The sequence below is a fragment of the Labrus mixtus genome, chromosome 12 (genome assembly GCF_963584025.1).
Source record: "Labrus mixtus chromosome 12, fLabMix1.1, whole genome shotgun sequence".
Taxonomy (NCBI): Eukaryota; Metazoa; Chordata; class Actinopteri; order Labriformes; family Labridae; genus Labrus; species Labrus mixtus.
The window spans coordinates 19,686,576-19,702,901 of record NC_083623.1 but is presented as its reverse complement, the minus strand read 5'-3'; the positions used below and the strand labels follow the sequence as shown (position 1 = coordinate 19,702,901).

Below are 16,326 nucleotides of genomic sequence, written 5' to 3'. Positions count from 1 at the left end.
CATCCACTCTTATGCAAATACTGTGAAGCTTTTTTTGTGGGGGGGGGGGGGGGGGGGGGGGGGGCAGAATAATCCGTGTGTAGTTTCTTTCAAAGCATGTAATAACTGTGTTTAACACATGGTAACATTTGGTGTGTTAATGCAGCAAAATAGGTAGAATTTGTGTGTAATAACATTTTGATTACCGGTCTAACTATATTCACACATTTTGCAGCAAAATGACTTGAAAATCGTATTTAAATATTTGAGTTGGAAAATAAAGTACATTGAGACTTACTGAATTACTTGACTTTTACATTGATTAAATCCTCAACATTTAATTCAATTTAAATGTAATTTAAATTATTATTTTTTTGGATTTATTTCATGTTATATATTGTTATATTGTTATTTTCTGGTCAGTTTGGTTGCTATTTTGTTAACTAAAATGCTGCTTGGAGGAACAAAAATAGAACTATTATGCAAACATGTCAGATAGTGTTAAGCTTGTAAATATTTTTTATTTATAATATAAAAACTAAACACATCAAAGCCCTGGCTCTTTAACGTATTTTACTTTGCTCATTCGTGCTCCCTGGTCTATTCACCTGATTTCTTCTGTTTTCATCTGTTTTCTAATAGCATTTGGTTTTCTCATTTATCATCCCAGTTAAGTATGTTACTATCACCATTGCCTTATTTTTGTATTTGACTATGTCACATCATGATTACACCTTTGCCAACTGAATAATTCATCATTTTCCCTCTGGGTGAAAAGAGGAGTGTAAAATATTTTCCTCAGATTAAAATAAATAAAACACTGATTTGGTGAATATTACTTTCTTAGTCATAACAGGGTAATATAGCTACTATTGGGTACTTTGTCTGTAATGCAGTTTTTATTACATTTCAAGCTCAGCTTGCTGGTGCATTACTCCACTCCATTTATTTAAACGTTGCCACTGGGAGGCGATGTTGCTGCAGAGGGCCCTGTTAGGCATGCTGTCTAATACATACTATTACACAGTGCAACTTCCTCTAAAGGTTTCTCTGTAAACAATCTTCACTCATTCACACATCAAACACAGGACACAGTTTTCTCAACACAGTACATGCCATTTTTATTCAAGAGTTGGTCGACAGACTGTCATAATAACAGCAACGGCTCTTATAGAGTTCTGTACAGTATCAGACTGGGTTAGATTGGATAGAGTACACTTGCAGTAAATGTGTATGAGGGATATAAAATATACTAAACATAGCATCATTCAGAGCATTCAGCAGGACAAACCTTTATCAAAGTGGCAATGCAGACAGTGGTGTATATAATGCCCAGTTAAGATACAGAGCAGAACTTATTGACTTTCAACATACGTACCCTTCCTCCTGTTGTTGAATCTGTAAGGCAGTAAAAAGTTATGATTGCTATGTATTACAGCCTTTTGTCAGATGACTGATTTCCTCATGGTTCAACAAAATGTACAACTTTAAAACGGAATTAAACAAAAAAAGCATCTCCGACAAACAACAACAATTGTCTTGCATTATCTATGACAACAAGGTGGCATTAAAAGCAGCATTAGGTATGTTTAAATATTGAACTAAAAGTAGACTGTATAAATCAAAGAAGAAGAGCGGCTGGACGTTGGGAGGCAGCAGCCGTGTGAGTATGGTCTCCCCCCGTGGAAACAGCTTGTGGCGATCGCAGCCTCATTAAGCTTTTCGTGTTTGACCCGAGGCGTCACTCCAGCTTGAGCAGTTCAACGTCGAATATAAGTGTGGCGTTCGGAGGGATGACCCCGGGATGTCCTGTCGCGCCATAAGCCAGATCTGGTGTGCAGGTAATTTTTGCCCTCTGGCCCAGGCTCATCTGAGACAATGGAAAACACATCAGGGTCAGAAGAATAAAGCTTCATTGTTTCTTTAAGAAGCTCCTGAGTATAAAAACCACAACTTGGGAGTCGACTTGAACTTTGGCTGTTCAATATGAAACTTTCATATTTGTTCCTTTAATCTGCATAGGTCTTCATCAACCTACATTAGTGCTGTCTTACCTGTGCGATGAACTTTAATGTGTTATCAATAGGACCTTATAACATGTTCTGCTGACTACTTTTCAAGTCATGTTACAACTTACTGAAGGGACATTTGAAACGTATCAGCTTACAGCCTCGCATGCTGTTGACGAGGGCCGTTAGCCAGCAACCCCAGTAACAATCTTTGACTGAAGCTGGGCATTCCTACCTCAAAAGAATCGCTTAGTGCTGTATGAGGACAGGAGGACAACACAACATGGAATCAGGGCAATAACTGCGAGGACAGTATTCACCTGTGTTACTCCTTCATCCCAGCCCTTAATGACCTCCGCCCGTCCGATCTTGAACTTAAAGGGCTTGTTCCTGTCTCGAGACGAGTCAAACTTCTTCCCATTCTGCAGCATACCTGGCGAAAGACAAACATATGAACACATGTTAGAGAGAGCAGAGGCATCTGGTTAAAAGTACACATTTGACTTCTCTCTGGTGAAGACAAAGTGTTCATTTTTTCCTTCTGGCTGTGTAGTCAACAGCTCAACTCTTTATCCTCATTTCTCATGTGATACCAGATCAATGCACGCCCTTTCCTCAGAGGCTAATGTTCCAACATTTAAAGATTAAAAGAATAAAGTACAGCTGGCTCCAGTCTGAGAAACTTTTCTTGTGGGGCTTGTCTTATCAGCTTCTTCAGGCCCGTTTCAATTACCCAAAATGAACAAAGGGAATGTGAATCAGGAAGCGTTGGCCTGGTTCAGTGGATTATTTTTGAAGTTAACTAGGCCATTGCTTGCCTGCATCTAGACCACAGGGAGAAATTGGTAACAAAGGCGGAGCAGTGCAGGACTGCGCTCCTTCAAAACGCTGAGCGACTGTTCAGGCATGATGGGAACATCGGGGCTATTTAACCCTAATGAAGGAATCGAGACACAAGCCCTTCTTCAGTACTGTAAACAAGACAGGCCTGATATCCCATTGACACTTTGAGTATGTTCATAGAAATGAATTATTCATTCATTATAATGACCATTTATTGTGTGAAAGACATTTCCTGAATTGGATCAAATCATGTTCTACTCTAGATATTCTCTTTTTTAAGGTTTATTTTTATTTAATTTATTTAAATTATTCTTCTCTATAAAGTGTGTGTGTTACAATGTATAAATCAAAATACTATATATCAACATTGTATTTTAAAATATTACATACGGTGATATAGGGTGGTAACAATACCCGATTTTAAACATCAATATGATTCTAGGAAAAAAAATCAATTGATATCGATACATGTTTTGATACCATGGCAACAACAATTCCTAGGCATCCAATACAATTTTTTTTAAGTTCATTTTTGTGCTTTTTATGTCTTTTATTGTGGAGACAGGACAGAGGATAGAGTCAGAAATCAGAGAGAGAGAGAGAGAGAGAGAGAGCGGGGAATGACATGCGGGAAAAGAGCCACATGTCAGATTCGAACCTGGGCCGCCCGGACGGAGGACTATAGCCTCTGTACATGGGGCACGAGCACCAACTGCTAGGCTACCTGCAGCCCACAATTTATCGCTTTTAATGACCAAAAATGCAAAAAAAAATTCTGCACCCTGTCCAAATGGTAAAAATATTTCGACAACATTACTGCACTGAAAAGTCAAAATATTTGCACAATTTAAACAGCTCTCTCTCTCTCTCTCTCTCTCTCTCTCTCTCTCTTTGTAGCTGTTGTATTTTATGGTTAAAAATGTGACTTAAGATCTGTAGGTTTTTTTTCCAGTTCTTCTGTACTTGTCAATACTGCTGATCATTAAATAAATCTGATTGTATCATTTTAAAACATGTGGTATCAAAAACTATCAAAGTATTGAGATTGTTGTCAACCTCACTGTGATAGAGTGTGAGTGTATCCACATCACCCACCCCGAGCATGAAGGAGGAGATATTATAACCTTGTTGACTGTCTTGTTGCGTTGATTCAAAATTTGCATTGGGCAAAAATTCCACTTGCAACAACATCCACCTCTCCGTGCTCTGATACTCCTCTGATGAATCTTTCCCAGGTTGTAAGTGTGAATACTTGGCATTTAAAGTTGTGTGCTAACTCAAGTTTACTGACGGTGTCTGGCTCATCTGGTCTCATGTATGCTGGTACTGTACTGCGTCTCCCCTTACAGGCCCCCCTAAACTTAGTAGGTCCATCATTTCCAAGAATCACAGCAGCCCAGATATCAGCGCACTTGGCTCATCTCAACCATGGAGTCATCAAGTGCACTCACCAAGACATATACCACCTGCTGCAGAGCAGGGGAGCAGCAGAGAGAGGGGGAAAAAAAACCTTCCTGCATCAGCTGCATTAAAGCAGGGTCAGTTTCTGGCAGGAAACACGGATTGGCAAAGTTCAGAGGTGGGGAGCCAGTGAGGGATCGTATCCTGGGCGTTTAAAACCAGTGAGTCACATTGGTTGGTCGGGGGTCTCTGTTTAGAGTCTGCTGACGTAAAAGGAGGTATTAACACCTGATAACTTAACACTCTATTTGTAAACGCTCCTCTGTGTTACACTAAATGGAGCAGCTAACATCTCCTCTGGAGAGGGGTTAACATCACAGACCTACTGAAAACTGGCAAATACCAGTTTGAGGGGAAGAAAAATACAAAAGTGAGTGTAAATGTTCACTCATGGCTGTGCAACCCCATCATGAAAGAAAGTGAAATCACCTAATACTACTCTTACCCCCCCCCTCTTGTATCAGAGCTACCTTATCACCTTCTGGAGCACTCTAAACATGGGTGGGGTCTCTGCGAAAATAAAAGCAGGGCCCCGCTCACTTCCTGCGCCCCGGCTCCCACACTTTCTCCTCATGAAAGGCTTCCACTTGGTAGAGCTCTGGCTGGATCTGCAGAGAGTCACTGGCGCACAGGGGTGGGGTTATTTTTACTCCGTTCACTGTATCCTGTCTCAGCCCCGTCTAGGACGACTGCCAGCACAACAGCCCCCCCCCCCCTCTGCCCGACCAAGTGTGGATGAAATGAGACGCGTGTAACGCTATCTGTCCATGACAGATGTACGTGTGTTGCAGCATTTCACAGCTGCAGGCAGACTTGTCTCAATGGAAAGAATTAAATCTCGCTCGCGCTTTATGAATATGTCAAAGTGTGACGAAGTGACAGGAGGTGTGATGTGGAATCAGGAGTCGTTTCAGAAAATCATCTCGAAATATTTTCATACTTTTCTAATCATTTTTTTTCAAGCAAAAAAGTAAAATATTTATTGATTGAAAGATTTATTGCTTTTAGTCATTTTGTTAATTACATTTTTTTGATTTCAACTGTTGATTTGACAAAGAAGCAAACTGAGGCCATCACTTGGGCTCTGTGACACTGAGATGAGACTTTTCTTTTTACAACTTTTTGACCTGATATAGACTCAAAATCCATAATTCATGTAAAAAAAATAAAAAATAAGCAGCACATGATGACAATAAAGATACATCTTAGTTTTGGTCCTGTCAAAAAGCTGACATAACTGCTTTTTCCTCGCTCACGGTAACTCCACCATGTTGGGATTCAACTCTTCCCACGGCATTCGATCACAACACTTTCCCCTGGAAGTCCAGTTTAGTATCTCCTGACACACAAACCCGCGGTTCAGACTCTATTTCTGTGTCACACACACACACACACACACACACACACGGAGGGTCCTCCTGCCTCCACTTCAGCACGTTTCATGGTGAGGTGTGGAGCTCAAACATGGTAAGGAATGACGTCCGCATTTAGGCATGACATCATATCCGCTAAGCCTGTTGCTCCCAAATCTCAAATGTCCTGTCAGTGGAGAGCAAATTGATCATCGTAGTAAAGACCCAGGCGTCCTAAACCAGACGCAGAGGCTTCTGGAATGTTATTTTCATATAGACTTCAGTTCACTCTCTTCCTGTGGAGTCTCACACATCCAGAAATGTCCAAAATGCAAATTGCTGAACTTTATCCTCAGCTATTCATCTTTTTCCTGGTCAAACACATTTGTTATTGAAGTAAGAAGCTCTGTGTTAATGTGTGAGGGCATAGATAGATCTATAAAGTCTAATACAACACAACAGAAAATATGAAGTATAATAGATGAGAACACTTAAAGCAGCAATATCAAGACACATTAAAGTGCAGATTCAAATCCAAATTCAAACATTGTAGAGAGCTGTCTCCCCCGCCCCGCCTCCTCCTTTAGAGTCGATGCACACGGAAGCTTCAGCGTTTAGCCAGCTCTGCATCGGTCTGTAGACCTTCCTGCGCTCTAACCCCTCTCCATTTTTCAAAAGAACCAATGTGCTTGCCCAATTCCATCAATGCAACACCTGCTGGTTTTGGCGTTTGCCTGGCAAACCGGGGGGAGGGGGGGGGGGGGGGGGGGGGGTCCACAACGGCTGTGTGGGTGTGCTTACAAACTGCCTACCTTCTCTGGTCAAAAAAAACAACCCAAAAAACATTCAGGACCGGAATCTAATCTTAGAAGGAGGACATACAGACTGCTGCAATGTTAAGAGAGAAGGCAGCACTTCCACATAGCATGTTTCCTTAATGTCTGATGGTATAGCAAAGTCATTGTAAAACTTCATTCAGTAGATATCTTACAGATTTCTCTTTAAGCCTAACTGATGTATCGATCAGCCCAAATTGGCCTATCACCCATTTTACCCATGGTATCAGTTGTATGTACTTGATATAGGCCAATATGGTATTTTATTATAGAACATATAATGCATTATATCCAATCCAACTCCATGCACATCCTGAGTAGAGCCTGAACTACAGGTATCGGATGGCTTCATACTTTAACCTCTTCTCACCACTGTCTGAAATGATCCAATTATGGCCAATTCACTTCCATTCACCTTACCTTCATTCGTGTCAAAAGTGTGACGTAGTATTGCAGTGAGTCATATTGGCAGGGAAATCTGCCTTTTTTTAATTGACTTGAATTTATATTTGGAACCAGCCTTACAATAACGGTATCATGAAAACGATACATGTCTAAATGTTGTCCTCTCCCTATGTGACAGTGAATAAATGTGTGTAATATTCTGTCATGAAATGATTGTCTAAGTTCAGTACCTCAGAAGGATACATTTTTTTTTTTAGCAAAATCTCGTAGAAAAGTTCTATTTCCATCCCCTTTTAAAACTTTAGGATATACACGCCTGTATCTGTCATAGATACACAGGTTTCCTCCCTCTGAAATCAGTGTCTTCAGTCTGAATATAACACAGCTAAGTGAGTGCAGCACTGCTCTGTGGTGTTCAATGTGAACAGACTCTCAGTCAGGCCGGATACAAACATAGACGTGTGTGAACCACTGTGCAGCTTTTCTCATTATTTTTGTCCCGCTGCTTCTGTGCAGCCCTTACCTGCCTCTCACTCTCTCTCACTCTGCTAATTTGGGCAAATGCAGCTTTCAGCGAGTGACACAGGAGGGTCACTCACATATCTGAGTGTCTGTGTGCTCTGAGGCATGTGTACGTCTGCATGTTTAACATCCCGCAGGAGAAAGTGAGGATCAAAAAGGCATCGCAGCGAGGGAGGAGAATGAGGCTCCGGTTAAACGCTGGAAACTGAGAGGGGGAGTGGAGGGGTGGGGGGGGGGGGGGGGGGTGGGGTGGGGGGGGGGGGGTGGGGTGGGGGGGGGGGGGGGGGGATGTCTCAAAATCCCATAATGGATTGGGACATCACGCTGTCCATACCTTCACTGTTTATCTTAGCTCTGCTATCTGGAAAGCTAACACCAGTGCAGCATGCAGTCAGTGCAGGGTGTAGTCTTTAGCTCTACATGCTAGCAGTTAGCTGGATTCTCAGACAGACTTACCTCCATTACAAGCAAAATCTCTTTAATCGATCTGAAAATAATTTATTCAGAAAGACATTTTCGCTTTCGTTAGATAGGACAGGAAATGTTGAGAATACAGAAAGGGGGGACGACATGCAGCCCATGATCAAACCAACGGCGTGAGACTTTCTGTACATGGGGCGTGCGACATAACCGCTAAGCTACCCCGCCCCCAATGATCTTGTGTTTAAGCATCTGAATAAAACAAACATGGGTTAGTCCCTGCTCAGCTACAGCGTACTGACCTGAGGAGTCAGCATGCATTGCAAACATTCATCTTATTTTAGCTTTTTATACAAAGATCAGGAAAATGAACCCACACTTGGCCGACCACACTGACTTAAAGGGAATACTCCATACTTTGTCTGCTGAGTCTTTTCACAACACAAGGTTAACAGGCTGGATAGGTCAACATAAGTCAACAAATACCTCTTAAGCTCAAAATGATATGTGCCACTTGTTTACAGGTGCTTACATGCCGAACTGTAACACTACTATTACAACATTCTTCTATTTCCTAAGAAAGCAGGATTCTTGTCTCTGCGTACAACTCCAGTCTTCAGTACCAATTCATTCTTTTCCACAGACTCATCACGGTGAACATATTTCCCCTGCTGATACAATAACATACTTTAAGCTCTCGCTGTGCTCAGTGGGCACGGTCCTTGCTTTGGCTTAACTTCGCGTGCCAGCCGTGCCAATAAGAGCTTAATGGTAAATCCTGTGAGTGGAAAAGGAAAAGCCAAAAGGAGAGAATGACACGGGCTGATTCAGACAAAGGGAACACGAGGACCTTGTCTGGGTGTTTGAAAAGGAAATCTCTTAAAGGGCCGATGCCAGGCTACAGATTACTTTAAAAGAAAAACGGGTTTTTTTATGAATAACCTTTTAATGAATAAGCAGCAGAATACAGGCATTAGATCTGTAACAAAGGAGCAGAGACAATAAAGGAGGGGAACGACTATCAGTGCTCCATCAATAAATATAAACCCATAGAGATATGAAATGTAATCAATCATCTCTTCTGCTGATGTGCTTTCTACATAATGTGAGATGTGGAGGGAAACAACCAGCAGACAAAAGGGAAGAGACTAAAAATAAAAAATAAAAAATAAAAAAGGCCTCACTATGCAAGACTGTCCCAGACTGGGATGTTCCGTATCTTAATAGAGCAGCCTCACATGCTGAGATGAATCATCTCCAAATATAGCACAATTCATTACTACTGTCGCTGATCTCTGCAGAGATCAGGCTCAAAGGGAAATCTGTTACATTTTCCCACTGTCCCGAAAAAGTCCAACACGACATTCCACCATGGTTTGCGTGTTTGCTGTGTGTAAACTAAAAGGACGTCTCTGAAGCCATGACATAATATCTTAAACAGATCTAGAATTTTTCTTTTTTTAAGGGAATACCAAGCGTCCCGTACAAGCAAACAATTGGCTGCAGACTTCAGCATCCAGGCAATAACAATACTCACACACGTCAGTCAAACCTGTTTGCAACTGAGCCTAAACCGCAGAGTGAGCCGTGACTTTTACAGCCGTGTAATAACGCTGTAATACTCAGACAGTCAGATGACATGCGAACTAGGCTTTGTTTACTTTCTGTCTGACCTAGATGTCTGGACTGCCAACCCCGGGGGCAGCAAATAACCCAAATTTATTCCCCAAATATCTCAGCGTCTTTCTGCCCTGCATCAAAATTGGGCAATCTGACAGGAGACAAACAGGAAAAAGAAAGAATGTGTGTGTGTGTGTGTGTGTGTGTGTGTGTGTGTGTGTGTGTGTGTGTGTGTGTGAGTTCTAGCATAGTGAGAGTTGCAACAGTCTCTAAAAGGAAAACCAATTTTCTCCTTTGTTAAAAAAAAACCAAACAACAATATCATGTTTTCTGGGTGTGGTGCTAGCTCCACCCTTTTCTATGAAACCGTAAGCGACACACAGGTGCATACATGTCTGGCAGACTGTGCACACTGAGCGAGCTGGGCTGCAAACTGATCCCTGCTGTGCACCAGAGATTGTCAAGGGAGAAAAAAAACAATAACACACACACACACACAAATTTAGGGACAAATTTCCTCTCTCTAGACAAAGAGACAGACATGACGTCTGGTGTGCAAAGAAAGAGTACGTTACCTATGTAATGAACAACACATGTCTGGCCCTTCTTTGGAAATGTTCTTCCTGTTAAGAAGAAAGAGAAAACAATTGTTATTGTGTGTTTGGACGACTCGGAGGCTCTAAGGCTAATCTAGTATTAACAATTACTGGCTTTAGTCTGGTGAGGTGTTCCTGGCAGACATGCAATTGTTTCCCTCATGCGTGCAGACGTTTAGAGGTGAGATATGTGTCTCTTAGTCTCATCCTCATGTTCAAACTTTAGCCTGCAGGCTTTTTTGTGCAGGGTGAGGGGCTATCAGATACCTCTGGATTCATTGCGTTATTAGTACGTTAGACAGAGAGATTAAAAGCCTTGAGGAGCTTTACGTGTCTACCCCTTCCTGCATGCCAAATCTCAGTTACCTTGTGAGCCATTCCTTAATTTAAAGTGACTGAACCCATCTCACATTATCATCAATCTGAGGAGTTCTAGAAAGATCCACAGTAAACATACAGGCTTTACAGACTCCTACCTCCAACCCCGAATACTTCAACTGTGTGCCATCTATCTGACGAGCACACTACTTCACCTCCCACATCACTGGACTCTTACTTTTATGCACATTTAGTTAATATTAACCAACATTTGAACGAGGAACCACCGAACCCCAAACCCCACTGCAGCCACCCCCGCATCAAAGCACATTCAGGCGGATAAATCAACTTACCATCACCGGGAGATATAGTCTCGACTTCCACACCCATGGTTGTGCTTACTGCAAAGATCAGCTCTGAAACATTCAGCCTATGGAGTCGATTTGACAGCCAGTGTCACCCGTTTTGTGGCTACAAGTCGGGCTCTATCGGTAGAAACCATGAATTCACAGACCACCACCAGACCCGCAGCTACAGCAAAGATATTCTCTATTTTGTGGAGAGACGTCGTTGAGATCTACAACTACAACACGTACGTCGTCTTCAGCCTCGGTTTACAGCTGTGGCTTACACTTTGCATTGCATAGAGGATCTGCTCAGTTTTACGTGAGCACAATAACCGTATCTCTCTTTTCTTTGGATAGATTTATTCTTTATAACATATTATTATCATTATTATTATTATTCTTTATTCTTTATAACATAAAATATTATTATTATTATTATTATTCTTTATTCTTTATAACATAAAATATTATTATTATTATTATTTATTCATTATAACATACAATATTATTATTATTATTATTATTATTATTTATTCTTTATAACATAAAATATTATTATTATTATTATTATTATTGTTATTATTATTATTATTATTATTCTTTATTCTTTATTCTTTATAACATAAAATATTTCGTTTGTTTATCAGCACTAAGTGTTTCGCAAAAGCACACGCAGCGCCCTCAGGCGGGAAAGGAGGCAAAAAACAGGTGACTACACTTCGACTTCATATCCCATAATGCACCACCAGGGTTTGTTTTGTTTCCGGGTCAATTGCAAACGAAGGCTCATTTCAACTGGAGAAACGTGCATTTCTTACAGTCTCTGATTTTTACTTTGGAAACTGACTTGAGCCGAACTACACGAATCACACAGGCGATGCTTGTGGGTGAATAAGGTACGAGTAGAATATGATAAATAGTTATTAGTTAGATGATAACCAACTTTAAGTGAAATAAGGCTGAATTTGAGTGAAGAATCGGACAATAATGGCTGAATATTGAGTTATTTTAACGTCATGTTATATATAATGTAAGGCAGTAGATATATTATAAGGCATTCTGTTATTTTATACTACCTTTCCATATAGTTGCTATAATTCAGATAGCTACCTTTTTAAAATAATGTGTGCTACTATGAAAATCGCCCATTGTCACAGTCACAGTTAATAATTAATCCAACATCAAATTGTCAATTAAAAGTATTTGACAATTCAACCATAATAGAAAGTGTCTTTTGAAAGGAGGGATGAACGTTTCAAAACAGTATTTCCAAAGCATCACAGTATAACACTTTATACAATAATGTTTGCACAAACTGTTGAATTGTCTGGACAAATGTCAAATTTAATGAGAAACAACATCTATATTTGATAAAGTCTCTGAACAAATCATGACAGCCTCTGCAGGTCTATCAGAGTTAATGCTGTTAGTGCGGAGATGCTCCTACTCCACAGCATAGTTCTGTTAATGCGCTGATGGCCTAACAGGACCTGTGTGTAGTTAAGGTCATTCAGACGTAAGCAGCTATAAGTGTTCGTCACAACTGCCTCAGCTCAGGCAGAAGGGATTAAAGCATGTACTTGGAAGGAGACACTGCAGAGGGTTTTGCTATTCTTAATCTGCGTGGGTAGCACTAGCTGCTCCTGTGCAGTACCCCTTTCAGACCGGACACAAGTCTATGCATGAATGTTTACTCTCTAATTCTTTTTTTTCAAATCTAACAAGCATCCTCATACCTGTCAGCCAGGATGGATCTTGGTAAGGCGAAGCTGCTCAGGACAGGTCTCAACACCCTACACCAGGCCATCCACCCAGTGCACGGGATAGCATGGACGGACGGCAAGCAGGTCTGCCTCACGTCCCTCTACTTCCAGAACGGCGAGATCACGTTCGGAGACACCAACGTCATCGGCCAGTTTGAGCACGTCTTCGGGCTTTTCTGGGGTCCGCTGTGCTGCTCGGACTCCCCCGCACTGCTTGCTGTTCAGCACAAGAAGCACGTTACCGTGTGGCAGCTGCAGCTCAGTGCCCTCGAGCAGAACAAGCTGCTCTGCACGCAGACCTGTGAGATGAGCGAGCCCTTCCCCTTGCTCTCCCAGGGCTGTGTGTGGCATCCCAAACTGGACATTCTTGCCGTTCTGACCAAGAGGGACACTTCTGTGCTGTTTTCTGTGCGCGTGGACAACAGGAGGACCAAAGCGGACATCAAAGGTAGCGGACTGATCCACTGTGCATGCTGGACTAAGGATGGCACTCGCCTGGTGGTGGCTATGGGCAGTGCTCTCCACTCCTACATCTGGAATGACATCCAGAAGAGTCTGGTGGCCTGCTCCTTCTGCCCCATCTTTGACGTGGGAGGCTACATCTGTGCCATCGAGGCGACGGGGGAAGCTCAGGTAGCCGTGGCAACAGAGCTGCCGCTGGATAAACTCTGTGGGTTAAATGCGGGCATTGCCTTCGACATGCCCTCAGAGGCCGAGTCCCATGTGGCCATGTCGGACGACGACAACGTCTTTCACCCGAAAAGAAGGTCTTCCGAATCGGAGCGGTCTTACATGCCCAGCTCAGGCCCTCTGGATCTAACCCACCTCTTGGCCAGGCACCGCCGCTCCGACCCCAGCCCCCTCATTAACCTGCGTCGCCGAGACACTGTGACGGGCTCGGGCCAGGACTCCTCACACCTCATCCTGGTGACCTATGAGCGAAAAGTCACCACCACTCGCAAAGTCAGCATCCCCGGGATTTTGGTCCCAGACATCGTAGCTTTTGACCCGCGCGGCTCCACGGTAGCGGTGGCCTCAAACACCTGCAACATGGTGCTCGTGTACTGCATCACGGCCTCCACCATGCCCAACATCCAGCAGATCTCTCTGCAGGCTAACGAGAGACCTAAAGGGGTCTGCTTCCTCAATGACAAGATGCTGCTGTTGATGGTGGGCAAGCAGAAGTCCAGCGACCCTGCCTTTCTTCCCTCTTCAAACACAGATAAATACATTCTTCGTCTCACGGCTAAAGAGTTGATCTACGACGGAGAGACCCCCATCCCAACTTCTCCATCTCCTCACAATCACGACTCTACTACTAACTTCACCCCAAGGATTAGGAGGCATTCGGAGAACCTGTCAAAGGACGACAGGGAGCGAACAGGGATAAAGGATTTGGTGTTGCCTGGAGGGGGAGTCATTCGTTCGCCAGCAAACAGACGCAGGCTCATTGAGGAGTTTAGAAGCGGTGAGCCGAGCCCCGTCACCAGCTCTGTGGACTTCTCTGACCGAGCGTCAGACAGAGCTACTTCCAGCGCCTCCTCTGTCACAGTGGAGAACTTCGACATGGACCATGTCAACCGCATGAGCAGCCTGGCTGTCGCCGGCCAGACCAGCAGGGACTCCAGCCGGGCCGGCTCGCCTCGCCTGGAGCTGTCGGAGAAGCTCCACTCTGAGGCCACACTGCCGATGCCGGACAAGACTTCAGGTCCCGCCAAGGACCGCGCGCTGGAGCAGCTCGTCCTTAACATGGAGAGGCTTTTTAATCACTTTGCAGACGTCCAGCAGTGCCTGGCAGAAATCAAAGATTACACGCCGAATGGGAAGAAGGCCCCGAGTGTTTACCCTAATGCCTCTGAACCCCCCTATGTCAATGTGACATGTCAGGTACAGCTCTCCTCATTTGAAGGCATCTGGAAAACCTGCTGTTTTCATCTTGAATTATTAGATTGATCTCTCATGACGGCTTTTCCCCTTTGTTGACTCTGTCCCTTCTTTGTGCATAATGCAGAAGCAGTTATCAGAAAACGTGTTCATTGATGAAAGGAGGCCAGTGCTGCTGTGTGACGGGAAGCTGTGTCTGCGAGCCCTCCAAGAACTCTTCAATCTTACTATTGTGGAGATGATGTATGGTAGGTTCAGTCTGTCATGTTTTATAAATAAAAAAAAAAACAACAACAATTTGTTCCTCAAACATTCAAATAGCAAACTCTTTATCTTTTAAGACGGTCATCTCTCCTGTCATAAGTGCATCTTAACCTTTGAAAGTGGTTTGTCTTCACTACAAAGCATTGTCTAATCTTCTTAGAACCTTCCGCGTCGCATCACCTGTCGGATAATCCGTGCCGTGCTAGAGAGCGTACAGGGTTAATAAATCAAAAGCACTTTCAGGAAACTCCACTTCACGCGTCTGAAGGTTGAAAGGTCTTCCCCCCCTGTGAGTATTTTCAGCTGGAGTGTGATGAGACTCCCCCCGCTGATGTCGACTGAAAGTCGTCCCAAACTTTATGCAATCAGAGTTGAACTCTCCAAACAAATCTCTTTTTAGCATCTTTAATCGTTTCCAGTTTCCAGTTATCTCATGAAGGATCTACTTTTGTTGGGGTACAATCTCAGGCAACATATGATTCTATCAATATTCTTCTGTTAACATGCGTGAACTATAATTAGACATGATTAAAAGCCTTGGTCAGATTACACGGCTTTAAACAAAAGCAGCTTACTTCTATTGACTGAGTTTGTTGTTGCTGTAGCCGACACTGTTCCTCCTAAACTGACGGGACCAGTAACATACCTTACAAGGCTAACACTTCATTGTGTAGTAAATTATTAATAACAGATGGATTTAAAAAAAGAATAATTCTAAGACATTTTTGTTTGTTTGTTTTCCAGGTCCTTTGTGGATTGTACTCGTGGCGGATGCAGACGGCTTTGTGCCTCTGGCGTTCAAGCCCAAAGAGGAACTCACAGTTCGGAACGGGAAAAGGAAAACTAACATACGGACTCCTGAGAGCTCCTGTCCACCAAGTCCGGCTCCGGGACAAATCCCCCATAATACCGTGGAGGCCTCCACTTAATGCCTCTTTACATACACATCCGTTTATGGACTCGTGCCGGGTGTATCTATGTTACTTCATTATATTTGACTGGATCCCAGTGTGCAAGGTCCAGCAGATATGGTGTAAACATGTAGAACCTCACTAATGCAGATACACAGATTTATTTTTGTAATGAAATACAGCCATGATTTTAAAAGGGCACTCCATTTACATTTAATACTGACATGTTCTACTTTGTCATGCTAGCTCAACTGACAGGAGTCTGAGTTGCTGATGCCGTCCTCGTCTTTTCCGTTCTTTTGATGTTGTCAAGATGCAGTCAATTCCATGCAGTCTATTTATTATAGTGCCATGTCCCGCTACCAAAAGCTTAGCTTATGTTTGAGATTTCTCAGATACATTTTGTACGTCCTGGGACAATGACGTACGAGGGGAATGTTTTGCTCTTTTTTAGTTGTTATCTGAAGAGTGCAGGTATCTTCACACTTGAAATTGGGTGTATGTCAACAGATTTCACTCACAAAATGTCTTGATGAGCACTTTCAGGATGAATAGTCGGCAAATATAAGCATATCTAAGATGTTGAAGAGAACACATTTGAAGCACTTTTACCTCTGAGAGACTGTTACAAAGCGTGGTTGCACAACTGGCCACTAGAGGGGGCGAGACTCACTGGCATTCAGTTGTTCAGCGCTTTATTGAAGACCAAAGTAGCATGAAAGTGTGTTGTCTTTCAAATGACTTATCTTGGTATCCTTTTTGAAAATTAAATTTGCATAAATAGTGCCTGTCGTTT

At 42.8% G+C, this 16,326-nt stretch overlaps 2 protein-coding genes across 2 annotated transcripts; one reads left to right on the top strand and one right to left on the bottom strand.

The window, feature by feature from the left end:
• Positions 1–1,074: 1,074 nt before the first annotated feature.
• On the bottom strand, positions 1,075–10,916 carry fkbp1b (FKBP prolyl isomerase 1B). The gene is made up of 4 exons (XM_061052471.1): positions 10,715–10,916; positions 10,023–10,070; positions 2,309–2,421; positions 1,075–1,849 (listed from the first exon to the last, which is right to left on the bottom strand). The coding sequence occupies exons 1-4, from the start codon at positions 10,749–10,751 to the stop codon at positions 1,721–1,723; spliced, it is 327 nt and encodes a 108-aa protein (XP_060908454.1). The 5' UTR covers positions 10,752–10,916; the 3' UTR covers positions 1,075–1,720.
• A 580-nt stretch (positions 10,917–11,496) lies between these two features.
• Positions 11,497–16,316, top strand: wdcp (WD repeat and coiled coil containing). Its single transcript, XM_061052468.1, has 4 exons — positions 11,497–11,604; positions 12,434–14,358; positions 14,483–14,603; positions 15,364–16,316. The coding sequence occupies exons 2-4, from the start codon at positions 12,457–12,459 to the stop codon at positions 15,546–15,548; spliced, it is 2,208 nt and encodes a 735-aa protein (XP_060908451.1). The 5' UTR covers positions 11,497–11,604; positions 12,434–12,456; the 3' UTR covers positions 15,549–16,316.
• Positions 16,317–16,326: the final 10 nt, after the last annotated feature.